The sequence below is a fragment of the Euphorbia lathyris genome, chromosome 1, assembly GCF_963576675.1.
Source record: "Euphorbia lathyris chromosome 1, ddEupLath1.1, whole genome shotgun sequence".
Taxonomy (NCBI): Eukaryota; Viridiplantae; Streptophyta; class Magnoliopsida; order Malpighiales; family Euphorbiaceae; genus Euphorbia; species Euphorbia lathyris.
In genome coordinates, this window is record NC_088910.1 from 52,790,532 (window position 1) to 52,808,459 (window position 17,928).

General features: G+C 32.5%; 2 protein-coding genes across 2 annotated transcripts; both read right to left on the reverse strand.

The window, feature by feature from the left end:
* Positions 1-1,995: 1,995 nt before the first annotated feature.
* Positions 1,996-4,272, reverse strand: LOC136202350 (UDP-glycosyltransferase 83A1-like). The gene is made up of 2 exons (XM_065992949.1): positions 3,666-4,272; positions 1,996-2,995 (listed from the first exon to the last, which is right to left on the reverse strand). The coding sequence occupies exons 1-2, from the start codon at positions 4,147-4,149 to the stop codon at positions 2,112-2,114; spliced, it is 1,368 nt and encodes a 455-aa protein (XP_065849021.1). The 5' UTR covers positions 4,150-4,272; the 3' UTR covers positions 1,996-2,111.
* An 8,577-nt stretch (positions 4,273-12,849) lies between these two features.
* LOC136202423 (UDP-glycosyltransferase 83A1-like) lies at positions 12,850-14,392 on the reverse strand. Its single transcript, XM_065993070.1, has 2 exons — positions 13,897-14,392; positions 12,850-13,833 (listed from the first exon to the last, which is right to left on the reverse strand). Exons 1-2 carry the CDS (start codon positions 14,381-14,383, stop codon positions 12,950-12,952), a joined length of 1,371 nt encoding a protein of 456 aa, XP_065849142.1. The 5' UTR covers positions 14,384-14,392; the 3' UTR covers positions 12,850-12,949.
* Positions 14,393-17,928: the final 3,536 nt, after the last annotated feature.

Sequence of the window (17,928 nt, forward strand, 5' to 3'; positions counted from 1 at the left end):
TTTACAGAATATCTGAATTTACAAACTGCACAAATCATAAACATCTATTTGCAAGTTTTCAAACAACAAAACTACATTTGCAAAAAGGTCAAACGACATTATGTTTTTTTTTTACTATTGTACTTTACCTAACAATGATACAATTACTAAGTAATCTGTTCTCTGCAAATTTGTTTCAAAAGTTTGATTTTTTTTAGTTCTATCAAAAATTAATTAAGTTTTAGTCTATAAAAACTAGAGTATATAACGAAGGGTCTAGGGCCTCTAAAATGTTGGAGTCGCAGCTGTGTGAGACTCTACAGTCATTGATCTCGTGCCCGGGCACATTGGAGCGATATTCCAAAAGGATACATACAAAATTGTAAAAACACTAGGCGTTAGTCGGATGGATATGACCTCAGAAATTAGTCGGAGATAATCAAGTTTGTATTTTTTGTATATTTTTATTCGTTAATAAACAAATTATTATGTAAATGCAACTAACACATGTATTAAAGCATCTCTAATTAATTTTGTACATGAAGCCCCTAATTTAGAAGGCGATGGCTCATTTTATAGGAAACAGAAACCAAAATCATGCATGCTCCTTTCACATAAAAATTAGAGGAGTCAAAATGGGTCTTAACTCATTTAATAACCAACTTAACCCATAGAATAAATGGGTTGGGTTGATCCATTTATAAGTTGGGCCATGAATGGATCAACCCATCTAACCCATGTAATAAATGGATTGGGTTGTGAGTTAGTTGGATTGACCCATTAACCCATTTAATAATTTGTGAAACTAGAACAAAAAAATAAAAAATAAACATGAAAAATGACAACTGAAAAACGTGAAAAAATAGAAAACATGAAAAATAGAAACATGAATTTATATAAATTTTAAGCTGATAAAATCAAGGAATAATTTAAAAAAACTCTATGGTTTCACGTTTTCGTATATCGTATCTGTCGTTTTTTTGTTCCAAAAATAACATTACAGTTTCTATTGTTAGCAAATTCACGACAAATCTCTTAACACCGTTACAATGCAGGTGTATTTTCCTCTTGCTTTTTTTTTCATTTTTAAAATTAAAGAATTCTGGAATTTCAGAATCTAGAATTCCAAAATTCTAAAATTCCGGAATTTAGAATTTCAAAATTCTGGAATTATAGAATCCAGAATTCCAGAATCTAGACATCCAATTGAATTCTAGAATTCTGGAACACCGGAAGCTTGAATTTCAGAATTACGGAATTTCAGAATCTAGAAATCTAAAATTCCAAAATTCCAAAATTCTTAAATTTCAGAATCTAGAATTTCAGAATTCTAGAATTTCAAAATTTTAGAATTCCAGAATCTAGAAATCCAGAATTTTAGAATTCTAGAATCTAGAATTTCAAAATTTCAAAATTATAGAATTTCGTAATTCTAGAATTCCAGAATTCTTGAATTCCCGAATCTAAAAATCCAGAATTCTGAAATTCCAAAATCTAGAATTTCAGTATTTTTTAGAACTTTAGAATTCAGGAATTTTAGTATTTTCTGGAATTCTATAATTTTCTAGAATTCTAAAAAATACTAAAATTAATTTCAGTATTTTCTGAAATTCCATAATCTAGAGTTCTAGTATTTTTCGAAAATCTAGAATTTTGGAAGTTCAAAATTCAAGAATTATTTTCTAAAATTTTAGAATTATGAAATTATGGAATTCTAGAATTCCAGTATTTTATGAAATTCTAATATTTTCTGGAATTTCAAAATCCCGAAATTCTAGTATTTTTTAGATTTGTAGAATCTAGAATTTCAGATTTCTGAAATTTCAGAATCTAGAATTATGGATTTTTTGAATTCCAAAATTCTAAAATTCTACTAGAATTGGATTGGATTTGATTGATCCATTTATTAAATAGGTTGGGTCAACCTATTTACCCATTTTGACAACTCTACCCGAAACTATCTTAGCTATCACTATTTATTTCCCTTATAACAAACTTCACCACCCATTACAATAACACACTCCAATACTTAACTACAACTATCTTCTAATATTCACACTACAAATGTTGGAAGTGGCCAAAGAAATTGTTTCATAACTGCATAACACAATCACATTTTGAATATCCTATTCCTATTCCTCTATTTTATCAATAAAGCTTTTGAAATTCATAAAAGAAGAGCCACTTTCTCTCATGTTCTTTCCAGCAATTTCCTTTAGTTTTAGGGAATTTGCTTTTATATCTTCATCACTAACCAATTTTTCTACCTTATTTTTTATTTCATCCCTTTTTACAATCCCATTCTCGTTTGCTATTACTTCAACACCAACTTTCCAGGTTTTGCAGATGTTATCCCTGTTATGAAATTGATCTACAATATAAGGCCAGCACAGAAAAGGCACTCCCATACTCACACCCTCCATTGTTGAATTCCATCCACAATGAGAAAAGAAACAAGCAATTGAAGGATGAGCCAGCACCTTCTCCTGAGGAGCCCATTCTACTATCTTCCCATAATTACCTACTCTTTCTATGAATCCATCAGGAAGTTTTGCAGCTGTTTCTTTGCTGAAATCTGATCTCACAACCCACAAAAATGGCCGCCCTGTGATTTCAAAACCGATTGCTAATTCATCAAGTTGTTCCTGGCTGCAGAAAACGGTGCTGCCAAATGCAGCATAGATGACTGAGTCAGTACATTGTTGATCCAACCAGCTTAAGCAAGATGAATCTTCCATCCACAGATTTCCAGCGAAAGCTCCTGAAACATCCCTTGATAACAATGGACCGATTGGTAAGATGTTTGGGATCAAGTTACAGGCTGCTGTTTCCAGTTGGTAAAATGAATTGGCAAGAATTGTATTGCAACATTTCACATCTTGGAGAATATTGGAAAAATAATGCCTGAATAAGAATTTCTGTACTTCTTCATCAAATGGGTATCTCCATAACAAGTTTTGAGTGTCCCAGGCTGGGATGTCCTTTGATAGACAGATACTGTCTTCTTTAATTACTCCTGCAGTATACATTCATAAAAATTAAACCTTTAAAATTGTTAAGCAGCAAACAAGGAATAACCAATAAGAAAAGTAAACAAACACAAGATTTATGTGGTTTGGCCAATTCGACCTATGTCCATGGTGAGGAGTGGTACGTAATTCACTAGTAATTGCAACAAGTTGGTACTACACAAAGGAAATCACATAAAAGGCGGCCCGCACTACGCGTCCCTGCTTAAGCGAGGGCCCGGGGAGGGGTCTCACCACAAGGGTGTACTGGGAGCTGGCCTTCCCTTGCCAATTTTTTGGCAAGGGGCCGCTCCTAAGACTCGAACCCGTGATCTTTCAGTCACACGACAACAACGTTTACCGTTGCTCCAAGGCTCGCCCTCACAAAGGAAATCACATACTTCAACAAAATCCGCAACTGTCAAAGTTATCCAAGGCCAAAACCCATAAAGATGCATATCTCAAAGCAATAAGTCCCAAAACTCATAGCAGAAATAATATTTGCTTATATCAACATAAGGTATAAACATTTCCGGTGTAGGATTCCCTAAAGTATAAACTTACTTATCCAATTTAGGAAAATCAAGCATAATAAAATTCTAGAAAAACTCAAGCAAAATTTTTTGAAACAGTTTAACTAACATGATGAGTAAAAAAGGAAGATGCTTCATGTTTTACCATTAGCATCAATTATTCCAGTCTCCATAAGCTTAGAAACATGCAGTATGAAAACGAAGTTTCCTAGTCCATAAGGTATAAATCCAACAGCCTTGATACCCATTTGATTAGCTACTTTTAAGGCCCAACCAATTGATACATCAGCAATAACATGAGTTACTTCACGTCCATCATCGTCAATGTTTTGGATCAAATTTTGCAGTTGAGTTTGCAAGAAACGTGATGCATTCTCAGCTGCTTCATCCATATCTTTTCCAGGAGTGTCAGACTCCAACAATTCAGGAATAGAAACGAGGCTTAGCAGACTCTGTACTTCCTCCAATTTCTGAGGAAGTGCAGACATGATTTTCTCATGCATGGAGAGAGTGTTAACAAATGTAACCTTGATACCGTGATGCACTAAATTATAAGCCAACTTCATCATAGGAGCAACATGGCCTTGTGCTGCAAATGGTATAAGCATAAGATGTGGTTTTCTAGCCATGATAAAGAACTAATCAAGGGAGGCTTGCTTGACTTGATCCAGATTTGCATGCTAATTAGCACATATATGTCAGTTTATTCTGGTTCCATTTATGATAGGTGAAATCAATGATTAATGGCTAGCGTGATTTGTCATTATGTTCTTCAATTTTTAGTGTATAAAGTTTTGTTTTTGTACTTAGTTATCTACATTGAGGGGTATCTAAGTAACAGCCTCCCTCTGCATCTCTCAATTGTATTCTTTTGTTTGTTTGCCTTTGTAATTCCAGAGGAAAGCAATAACTTATATTAATAATCTGATATCTGGCCACTGAGACATCTAAATACCACTTATAATCACCGTATAAGGGCGGCCCGGTGCATTACGTGTTCCTGCTAAGTGAGGGTCTGGAGAGAGGTCTCACCACAAGGGTATATTAGAGGCAAGCCTTCCCCGCAAATATTTGACAAGAGGCTGCTCCTAAGACTCGAACCCGTGAGGTCACACGACAACAACGTTTACAGTAATCAGGGCGGATACAGGTCCGACCGCCGGAACCACCATGACCAGGGATAGTTTTGGTCCCTGATCTCCACAAAATTATGGTTTTGGCCCATATGTCTCCAAGAAATTTTGATGGGGCTGAATTAACACCTCCAAAATTGGTCCAGGTCGTGTTAGACCCTTTCTAGATCCAAAATTGTAACTTTTTTGGCATATTAGGCCATATCTAAATATAAAATTCTAATTTTTTTTACCAGTCACACTCTTTTCTAAATTTAAATTTCTAAATTTTTTTGGCCTATTAGGCATTTCCTAAATCCAATTTTTATACTAAACACAATTTTTTTTATATGTTAAGAATCTTAAACATAATGTAACTTAATTTTGAGAAGTTTTATATTGTTACTTAACAAAAATTTGAAAAAGTTCGATCTACCAAATTCTTTTACATAAACAAATGTAAAATCAGCCTCCAACCGACCAATCCTATATTCGCCACTGACCTTACTGAAAGCAAAAATCACCTTAATTTCTAAATTGGTGAAGATGCTAGTATATCTACTGCTGCTACATGCTGGCTCCACTGCATTTAAAATAGTCACAAATGAAATCAAACAAAAAGCAAGTTGTTAAACATCTCCATCAAGACTTAAGATTAGATACTTGGAATCTAATTTTTTCTTTTTGGATTAGCAAATAATATGAGAGTAAAATTCTGTCTGTTTTGAAGGGGTAATTAAAAAGAAGAGGGGAGAGCTGCCATGACAACTGTTTGTTATAAACTCAGTCAGTCATTTTGTCAAACACCTTGGTGGAGAAAAATGGCACCAAACCAAAACCAAAACCTCAAGAGTAATAAAATAAGTACCTTTCTTCTTTAAACCAAACAGATGATGGGAATTACTAAATGAAACACAAAATCTTTCAGTTACTTGAGTACTCATACATACAGGAAACAAGGAAGTGAGGGAATATTGTTTGATAGACTTACGGTGATCGCTGGTGAATTAGGTTTTTGGCCAAAAGTTACGCACTTGTTTGATTAATACAGATAAAATAAATTTGCAAATTTAATCTTAACATTGGTAAGAATAACAATTTTAATCATACGTTATCGAAAATTAAAAAATAATGGGTTGACTATTATTTAACTATGACTCTATATCTTCCCATTTGACAGTTAATTAACATTCAGACCATTGTTTTCAAACTTTCGGTAACACAATGCTAAAATTGATCTTTTTAGGAAACTTCAAAGTTAAATCTCCATCATTTCATATGTTGGGATTAAATCTACATTCCTTTAAAAACGTTAGGATTAAATTTGGCTCTTATCACTAATTAATACCATGTAATGAGGTATGTACTGAAATACAAGTTAATTAAAAAAAATCAATAACCATATGATACATCATTTCCTTTTTGAACTTGTCTAAAAAACTTGATTGTCCCCGAACTTTCAAAATATCATGATAACCCCTCAACTTACTTAAAATGTCCCGATAGCCTCATCAACTTGCGTAAAAAACAATCAATTAATCACTCTATTGCCAAAAAGCAAGTTACACGTAGAAGATGTGTTGCACGCGCCTAAGTAAAACTATCAAGATCGATGTATGATGTTCTAATATTGGAAATGACAAGTTTCACGATTGAACAAGTAAAAACTTCCATTTTTAATATGTTTTGATCTATTATGTGAATTATGTAATAACATTTTAAGGTGTGTGCAACACTTCTTTCATATGCAGCTTACTTTTTTCAACCAATTGATTAATCAATTACATTTTAAGCAAGTTGAGTCGACACATTTTAGGCAAGTTGAGGGAGTTATCGATACACTTTCGAAGTTCAAGGGGCCAATCAAAATTTTTGGACAAATTCAAGGGATGAATGATTTAGTGGATTACTAAACTTAGCCACAAATTCCTACACTTAGCCTCGTGAAAAGACGAAACTTCCCTTTCAACAAATTCACTAATCCTCTCAAATTCTCAAATCCTCTCAAAAACCCAAAACTCTCTTGTATAAATCTTTCCATTTTCCAATTCGATAGCCCGTTGTGCGGGCCTCCCGCCGGGGGCCCGCTAAAATCTAATCCGGAATAATTTGGTGAAGAAAAACATAGGAAAGGATTAATGATACGTAATTTCGTTTGAAAATATGTTTTATTTAGGTTGGTTATAATAAAATCGAATGATTTTTAAAAAATCACTTTTTCGGTGTCGAGGCATATGAACAATTAGTAGTGTTCACATGGACCCTAATGACCAAATGAATTCTGGTCATTCACTGTTAGATCTAGGCTTATTTTAATCCTAAGGTGAGAATTCAAAACATCCTAAAGCTTATATTTAATCCGCCTAGATCTAACGGTGAATGACCAAATTTACGTGGTCATCAGGGTCCATGTGAACGCAACTGGATGAGCAATATGCCTCCACCTGTGGTGAGGCGTGATGTTCATACGCCACACTTGTGGTGGAGGCTAATATGCCTCACCACGTGGTGAGGCGTGTTGCTTATATGCCTCACCATATGGTGAGGCGTATCAGCTATACGCCTCATCACGTGGTGAGGCATATAAGAAACACGTCTCACCAAGTGGTGAGGCGTGATGTTTATACGGCCGCATTTAGTAGAGAGAAAAAAATAGAATTTTGGTTCCTCAAAGCAAGAAAGGGCAGTTTTGTCATTTCTCTAGGCTAAGTATAACAACACTCATGATTTATTAAGTATATTATTATTATTTTAATATTTTTTTTTAGAGATGATGAGTTTGAACCCACAAACAGATCTGATGTGAGTTATATTCTTTTGAAATAATTGTACTTATTAAGTCACCGATTGCCATAAAATTAACTGTAAAATCAAATTCAATTAAACAAAATGTAAATTTCACATTAAGATTGAATGAACATGCTAATCAAATTTTATGTTGTGAAACTTTTTTTTTCAACAAATTAAGAAACTTATATTAAGGAGACAATAATATCCTCGTGAATTACAAACATAAGCCAATCTGATAAGTTAAAAAATGTATAACTATTAGCATAGGAAAGAGCATGCCTAGCTATGAGATAGAGATATGGACTCTCTATTTGCTACTCTCGGGACATAAATCACCTTAAATGTTTACTTTGTATTATCACCTTACAATCTTCCACCAAATCTCCAAATAATGAAATATGTATCACTTGAGAATTTACACAATCAGCTATCACATTCGCGTCTGTCTCAAACACCACCATCTCCAACTCATGTTACAATACGCTACCTCTCAATGCATAGGCCTCAACCATTCTTGCGTTGTGGACCCCTTCGATCACTCTCATTACTCTAGATATGAACTCTCTGTTTTCATTCCTCACCACAGCTCCCTATCCACTGCAATTTTCTAATTGAAAGATTGCAATGTTAACGTTGCATTTCATCCATCCTCTTCCCAGGCGTATCCACCCATTTCCTCGCCGCTATCCCGAGTTTTTTGCCTGCTTGCTGCTTTCGACTACCTAGTGCTGCAAGTAGGGGTGAGCAAAACCAAACCAAAAATAAATAAAAACCAAACCGAACCTAATCATTTTATAGTTTGGTTCGGTTCGGTTATAATTAAATAAGAAATTCAGTTTTCGGTTTTGTTCGGTTTAAAACCGAACAAAACCGAACCGAATATAATAATAAATGTTTTTATAAATATAATGATGTAAACTCGTATATAAATTGTAAAAGATAAAATATTGAAAACTAAAAACCTGTACACTGTGACCACCCTAACAAATACAATTTTCAAAAAATAATGACTAACACTTTATCAGAAAGGTGACGCGAAGAATGTTGTTGACGCGGTTAATTCAGATAGACAAGACCGGACGGAGTTCGGTGGGGTAATTGACAACATTCGAGGCTTACTTAATCAAAACCATGATTGGTCTGTGACTTTTTGTCCAAGACTAGCGAAAGTATAACCCAAATCCGTGCCTTTCCAATTAATTCAAGTATAGTAAAACCTCTATATAGGAACACACTTGGGACCGAGCTATTTATATAACAATTGAGAGATTATTACTAAATAGAGTTTGGTAGAGGTTATTACCAAGTTGGGACCGAGTTTTTTTTATAACAAAATAGAAGTTATTACTATAGAACTAGAATTTCATTTGTAACCCAACCTTCATTCTTCACGTGGTCAATTGCTATTCGTGCTTCTTTTGAGGAAGCTAGCTAGCGGCCCACCTTGTGACCTTCATCCCCTTCAAATGAACAAAGTAAACTCCCCTAATGTTTCTAGGATGCAACCCATAGACTATTATTCTTCCCATTCTTGTTAATTAGTTAGGCAGGTGGTTCATAGAAAAAAAAAACTCAAGAAAAATAGATTGAATTGAAGATACTTTTTATATTCGGTTCTTTATCTAAACCAAACCGGACCAAACCGAATTTATTTGGTTCGGTCAAAAGCGAACCGAAATTTAATTCGGTTTGGTTCGGTTTGAAAAACAAACCTAGTTTGGTTTGGTTCTTTTCTGTTCGGTTTTTTGACCGAATTGGACCATGCTCACCCCTAGCTGCAAGCCTCCTTCATGGTGTCTGTAGACTGTGTCCACAACATACAACTCTCCTCCTTCATGGTGGAACTAATTTTCTTAATAAACAAACATTTAGGTTATGTTTGGTTAATATAATAGAATAGAATGAAATATAATATATATCAAGAAATATAAGAATAACTATTTATATATTTGATTGATGGGAGAAGATAAAATAAATGGATTAGTTTTTTAATTCAAAAGACAACCTTATCATCAAGTGTAATTTTTTATTTATTTGAAAATTTTATTTATTATCATCAATTATTTAATATATATTATTTAAGGTAAATAAGCCTCATTTGTTTTCATGAAAATATTCTGTTTGGAAAAATATTAGGCTAGATATATTTTTCGTTGGAAAATAAAAGATTTTTCGGTAAACACCGAAAAATATTTTATGGTGTTTGTTTATGCCTTACGAGAATATTTTTCTATCACTTCTTAAACCATATAATGTTATATTTATTTATAATTTTTTTCAACCAAAATTTATAAATTATAATAAATGAAAAAAAGGAGGAAAACGTGAAAAGCAAAAAAACATAAACATGGAAAGTAACAACGAAAAAATGTAAAAAAAACAAAAAAAAACGTGAAAGTGGAAAAACAAAAAAAAAACACGAAAAATTTGAAAAACAAAAAAAAAGTGAAATATGAAAAATGGAAAAAACATGAAAACTGAGAAAATGTTTAAAACGTGAAAAACAAAAAAAAAACAAATGTGGAAATGGAAAAAACATGAAAAATGAAAAAAAAAATAGAAAAAACGATAAAAAAAAGTGAAATACGGAAAAATAAAAAAAAACTGTGAAAACAAAGAAAATGTAAAAGACAGTAAAAATGGAAAAAATAGAACAAATATAAAAAAACTAAAAAAGGGAAAAAATATGAGAAATAAAAAAAAATACAAAAAACCAACAAAAAATGCGAACAACAAAAAAAATAACTGAAAACGGTACAAATAGAATACGTGATAAACAAAAAGCATGAACAACAAAAAATAAAACATTTTTGGCATTTTTTTTCGATTTCCATTTTTTCGTTTGTGTTTTCCCCCTTTTCATGTTTCTTTCCTGTTTTCTCGCATTTTCTTGCTTTTCATGTTTTTGTTACGTTTTCAGTTTTTTCCTATTTAGGAAGCGGAGTCAATGAGTTCAGAAAGAAATGCACATCCTAGATAGCAAGGCAAAGTGAGGAATACTATTTTTTCTTCACGTTTTCCATTTTCATGTTTTTTCGTTTTTTCTGTTTTCACGCTTTTCATGTCCATACTATTTTTACCATTTTTGAAGATTTCATTTTTCACGTCTTTTCGTTTTTACTGTTTTTGCTATTTTTCACGTTTTTCGTGCATCGACTTTTTCCATTTTACACATTTTTTGTATGTATTTTTTATCATTTTCATGTTTTTATAGTTTTTTTAGGTTTTTATTTTCGATTTCCACTTTTTTTTTCATGTTATCTTAAATTTTCATTTTTTTCCAATTTATCACCTATTCAGCTTTTTTCCATTTCCATTTTTTTTTTCCGCTTTTGAACCCTTAACCAACTCTACTCTTTACTTGTTGGTACTTATACCGAGACTTTAGACATTTGCTTGTCTAGAACCTCATGATTAGCCAAGTTATTTTCTAATTCATTTAAACTTGGCTCTTTAGCCCATCCACGGGTTGCCGTAACAAGCGCGTTAAATCCAGGACGCAACCCATAGACTATTATTCTTCCCATTCTTGTTAATTAGTTGGGCAAGTGGTTCATAGGAAAAAAATCAAGAAAAATAGATTGAATTGGAGACACTTTTTATATTCGGTTCTTTATCTAAACCAAACCGGACCAAACTGAATTTATTTGGTTTGGTCAAAACCGAACCGATATTTAATTCAGTTTGGTTCGGTTTGAAAAAAACAAGCCTAGTTTGTTTTGGTTCATTTGGGTTCGATTTTTAGACTATACTCACCCCTAGCTGCAAGCCTCCTTCAAGGTGTCTGTGGACTGTGTCCACAGCATACAGCTCTCCTCCTTCAAGGTGGAACTAATTTTCTTAATAATATAATATATTTTATTGATGGAAGAAGATAAAATAGATGAATTAGTTTTTTTAATTAAAAGACAACCTTATCATCAAGTGTAATTTTTTATTTATTATCATCAATTATTTAATATATATTATTTAAGGTAAATAAGCCTCATTTGTTTTCATGAAAATATTCTGTTTGGAAAAATATTAGGCTAGATATATTTTTCGTTGGAAAATAAAAGATTTTTCGGTAAACACCGAAAAATATTTTATGGTGTTTGTTTATGCCATACGAGAGTATTTTTCTATCACTTATTAAACCATATAATGTTATATTTATTTATAATTTTTTTCAACCAAAATTTATAATTATAATAAATGAAAAAAGGAGGAAAATGTGAAAAGCAAAAAAACGTGAACACGAAAAGTAACAACGAAAAAATGTGAAAAAAAATAAAAAAAACGTGAAAGTGGAAAAACAAAAAACAAAAAAACACGAAAAATGTGAAAAACAAAAAAAAGTGAAATATGAAAAATAGAAAAAAACATGAAAACTGAGAAAATGTTTAAAATGTGAAAAACAAAAAAAAAAACAAATGTGGAAATGGAAAAAACATGAAAATGAAAAAAAACCAAAAAAGCGATAAAAAAGTGAAATACAAAAAAATAAAAAAACCGTGGAAACAAAGAAAATGTGAAAAACAGTAAAAATGGAAAAAATATAAAAAAAACAATAAAAAGGGGAAAAATATGAGAACAACGAAAAAAATAACGTGAAAACGGTACAAACAGAATAAGTGATAAACAAAAAAACATGAACAACAAAAAATAAAACATTTTTGGCATTTTTTTTTTCGATTTCCATTTTTTCGTTTGTGTTTTTCCCCCTTTTCATGTTTCATTCCTGCTTTTTCGCATTTTCTTGCTTTTCATGTTTTTGTTACGTTTTCAGTTTTTTCCTATCCAGGAAGCTGAGTCAATAAGTTGAGAAAGAAATGCAGATCCTACATAGGAAGGCAAAGTGGGGAATACTATTTTCACGTTTTCTTTTTGTTTTTCACGTTTTCCATTTTCATGTTTTTTCGTTTTTTCTGTTTTCACGCTTTTCATGTCCATACTATTTTTACCATTTTTGAAGCTTTCATTTTTCACGTCTTTATGTTTTTACTGTTTTCACGTTTTTCGTGCATTGACTTTTTCCATTTTGTATGTATTTTTTTTGCGGTTTTCGTGTTTTTACAGCTTTTTTTTAGGTTTTTATTTTCGATTTCCATTTTTTCTTTTTTCATGTTATCTTAAATTTTCATGTTTTTTCCAATTTATCATCACCTATTCAGCTTTTTTCCATTTTCATTTTTTTTTTCCCGCTTTTGCACCCTTAACCACTCTACTCTCTACTCTCTATTGGCTGGTACTTGTACTCTCTAGCTATAGCTATTTCATACTCGCCTCTATTTTCTTGTGTACAAGCAAGTATCTGTAAACATAAACTTAGTGTGATAATACATCATTCTCAATTAGTTTCATAAAAATGATAGAAAATAGGAACTGCCCCCAAAATTCAACTAATTATGACCAAATTGAAAGCATAAAATTTTGTATTTTTCCGGCTATATATCTTATGACATTTACACAATACAAAAACATCTTCATCGAGCGCTTAAAGAGTCCAAATGGAAATTTCCATGTGCGTATTACTATAATCCTATTCCTACTGCTGTATCTGTATCTGATCAATAAAACTTTTGAAATTCATGAAAGAAGATCCTTCTTCTCTCATGTTCTCCACAGCAAGCTCCTTCAATTTGAGTGAATTGGCCTTTATGTTCTCATCACCAAGCAATTTCTCTATCTTAGATTTTATTTCATGTCTTGTTACTATCCCATTCTCATCTGGGATTACTTTCAAACCAATTCTCCAAGTGTTGCAGATGTCATCCTGGTTACGAAATTGATCAGCTAAATAAGGCCAGCATAGAAAAGGCACTCCCTTGCTCACACCCTCCATTGTTGAATTCCATCCACTGTGAGAGAAAAAACAACCAATAGAAGGATGAGCCAGCACTTTCTCCTGAGGAGCCCATTCTACTATCTTTCCATGGTTCCCACTGTTGAATCCTTGAGGGAATTTGGCAGCTATTCCTTCACTGAAATCTGATCTTACAACCCACAAAAATGGCCGCCCTGTCATTTCAAAAGCTATTGCCAATTCATTAAATTGTTCCTGACTGCAGAACACAGAGCTTCCAAATGCAGCATAGATGACTGAACCACTAGATTGTTGATCCAACCAGCTTAAGCAAGATGAATCTTCAGCCCACATGTTTCCAGCAAAAGCCCCCAAAAAATACCTTGAAAACAATGGACCAATAGGTAAGATGTTTGGAATCAAGTTACAGGCTGCTGTTTCGAGTTCGTAAAATGAATTGGCAAGAATTGTATTGCAACATTTGACATCTTCGGGAGCATTATAAAAAAAATGCCTGAATAGGAATTTCTGTAATTCTCCATCATATGGGTATCTCCATAACAAGTTTTGAGTGTCCCAGGCTGGAATTTCCTTTGATAGGCAGATGCTTCCTTCTTTAAGCATTCCTGTATAAAATGAAATGTTAGTTTAAGTAAGAAAGGGAGATGCTTTTTAATTCTTATCCTTACCATTAACATCTATGATTCCATTCTCGATAAGCTTATGAATATGCAGTACAAGAGAAAAGTTTGCTAGTCCATAAGGCACAAATCCAACAGCCTTGATACCCATTTGATTAGCTACTTTTAAAGCCCAACTAATTGTTACATCTCCAATAACATGAGTTACTTCATGCCCGTCCTCGTTAATGTTTTGAATCAAATTTTGCAGTTGCGTTTGCAAGAAACGTGATGCATTCTCAGCTACTTCATCCATTCTATCTTTTCCAGGAGTATCAGACTTCAATAATTCAGGAATAGAAACAAGGCTTAGCAGACTGTGTACTTCCTCCAATTTCTGAGGAAGTGCAGACATGATTTTCTCATGCATGGAGAGAGTGTTAACAAATGTAACCTTGATACCATGATGCACTAAATTATAAGCCAACTTCATCATAGGAGCAACATGGCCTTGTGCTGCCAATGGTATAAGTATAAGATGTGGTTTTCTAGCCATTAAAGTGAACTAATTAAAGGGTGGTTTTCTTAGTTGAGTTGATGCAAGATGTGCATTCTTATATATATGTATGTAAAGTATTCTGCTTCAATTTATGATTGGTGAAACAATTAATTAATGTTCTTGTCATCATGTTCTTTAATTTGTTGTAAGTATTATCAAAATTGACAAGCATCTAAGTATCAGCCTGCTGCTTCTGCCTCACTTTATTGTATATATTCGATTGTTTGTTTGTGTATTTCCAGAAGAAAGCTACTACAATAAGTAACTTACATTAATAATTTGATGCCTGGCCAGCCATTGCACTGAGACATCTGAATTCCTATATATATATATATATATCACAATTAGCATTTAACTATTTATTATATTTATGCCAATTAAGTTTGATTTGAGTGCTAAGGGCCTCAGTTTGTTCAAGTTAAAAATTTCAAGTTCAAGTATTAGTATAGGCAAAAGATTTTAATTGCTAGAGACCATCTAAAAAATACCTTACCAATCTCAGAGAATATTAATAAAAGAGAGCAAAAATTACCTTAATTTGTTAAATTGAGTGAAGATGTCCACTGCTGCTACAAGTAGGCTCCAAACAATTCAGTCAGGTATTTTGACAAACACCTTGGTCATGAAAAAGGCCATCAAACCACAAACCCTAAAATTATGAGCCATAAAACCCCAAAGCAATTTTTGATTTAATTCAAACAAAATAAGTAGTTCTATTCACAATTACGAAGATGAATAGACTAAAGTAAAGGTGGTAGGAGATGTTGGATCAAATAAATAAACTTTCAGAGGTACAGAGGAAGAGTATAATTGATGGAAGAAATTATCTTCTAATTCTCTTACCTTACTATTTTATTTATAGATTACAAACATGACTCTTAGTAAACCACATTAACTCTCTATAAATACAGATACAGACACAGATACAGAAATGACTATTGGATCATTCAGTGAACCAAATTAAAGACACTATTAATTATAAGTTTATTATTTCACAGGAGAGAGGGCAATAGTGGGAAATAGACATGGATAATAGCTGCTAAAACTGAAAAACTTGTTGTTTTCGGTGAAACCAAGAGCTGGGATTGAGATCGCGCTCGTACTTGCTGTGCGTTTCTTTTGTGGAGCTTGGATTGGACATATGTAACCGGGAAATCTATACGTTTCTGGCATTTTTGTTTCCTTCTAAAGTATTACTGGGTTTGGGGTACTCAAGCGGAAACCAAAATACAATTTTTTATTTTTGAGGAATACAAATACTTTTTTTATAATTAAATTATTATTATCTGATTTGTTTAGATAATTTAGGCCGGAGCGTCCTTAACTTGTTAAAAAAATAATCGATTCACCTTTTAAATTTATAATATAACATGATGAAGTAAGAGAGAATTTTGATATATTGAGATATACATCACTTTATATAGGTTCAATAGATTACTCTAAACAAGTTTAAAGAACCAATAATTTACGGTAAAAAATGATTAATAAATTACTTTAAGCAAGATTAGAGGTTAACGAGACATTTTATCAATTTAGGAGTTCAATCAGATTTTTGGACAGCTTATAATGTATTAACCCTATAATTTACAATGGGGATTTTACCTAAGCATCATAATACCATATTTTTATTCCAAAAATGTAAACACTCGCAAAATGTGATAAATATCAAGAATTCAAAGCCAACATTCCTTTTCCAGCATTTCTTAAAACATCTAGGGGTTACAATCATTAGATTCGTACTGTGTCAATTACCAGGTTAGTATCAAATGAGTCAACACTTACCAATCCAAAAAAATCATATCATACTTGTTGATGATAACATTTAAAACTATACGAAGTCTGTATGAAATATATTTCGACTCATGACATGGTTGCTGACCCTCTAACGAAACTTATCAAGACAGATGTTTTTGTGAAATATATTAGATCATAGGATTACTTAGAATCTAAGCATATTGGATCTAAACATATTAATTTTTTTTTGTAACATGTACTTTGAATTCAACAAAGTATTTTTTTTTTTTGAATCACTTATAATACACGTATATGTAAATTTTGTATGTTAAAATTTGCAATTGAGCATGTCAGATAGAGAAGTAGTTCATTCACACGAGCGCTTACCTTCATTTTGTTAATTGTGGTGTCAAAGATAAGGATGGGGCGAATTTTTTAGTAAACGAGAACTTTGCTCAATAATTGATGTCGTCTTTCACTAATGATGGATCTAGGTTCATTAGTTTGCAGTATAGAAATATACATACAAGTGGATAAATATGTATGCAAAAGATTATTTACAATCTGATATTTCAATCACAGTTGTTTAAATGAAATCTTTTGTCTAATATAGTCGAAGGTAGTCCTATAATGCGAGAGACTAAGGTTGGATGACATGACATATCAAAACTGAAACCTTCGTATGGTGTTGTTTTGTGCTTCCTTTAGATGAAAGGATTTGAACACAATAGCACATGTTTTTCATACCATGCGTGCTTGTGACCAAGAGATGGAAAAAAGGGTAATCTCACTTTTTTCCTAGTGTGAGACTCTCTACGTGAAAAACATGTTTTTTCTCGAAACGTTATCCTCGATACCCTTAATTAGTTCAAGAAGTGTAATTCATTTTGGCTACATTGAACGGATGCTCTCAAGAACTAGGTACTAACTTAGCTCGGATGGAGGCCAACTGGGCAAACAAAATGAATTATTATGGAAAGAATGTAGTAAGAGGAAAACATTTTATCAGGTTCACATCTAGTAGTCCTATATTTCGCGAATCCGAATAGTTGTGCATATGTGCACGCTTGTGAATATAGATGAACTATTGAGATAATAATTATTACAGTGAATGTGATATGAAGTCTAGGATAAAGCATACTATTTCTTAATTACACACGTAATTCGAGAGGTTGTATATCTCCAACGAGTATACAGCGTTTGAGTTCTCGATTGTATGTCGGTCGCACGAACTATTTGCGAGTATGAACGAGACAGAGTGATGGAATATGTTTCCGTTACGTGCGAGTGAGAGATGTAGGAGTAAATGAAGTAAACATGTCCTGACCCATTTATTGATCCATTTATGGCTTGCCCGTAACCTGATCTGTTAGGGTTAGGGTTTAGGTTTAGCCTAACTATAAATAGATAGATATGGAGGCTAAACCTAACACACACTAGAGACAGAATATACTGCCTCCATTAGTTTACCCTAAACTAAAATATTAGTTTCACAAGGGAATGTTCAATGATTGTTGTTTACATATCCTATGCAAATATCGACCGTATAGAATACATCACATCAAGTTCTTTTCACTTTTAATTTCATTCATGTGGGGTATTGTTGGAAAACCGACAATATTTATTGTTATTATTTGTCAAATTGAGACTTAAATATATAACGAATAGATAAAAATTTTAAATAACTTGTAATATGTTATTGTATTTTACTCCATGAACTTTTCAACGGTATATTATGAGTTCAAATTGGAAATTGATGCTTAAAATAATTAACTTGAAATGAGTTTCTAGAAAAAAATTGCATTCTA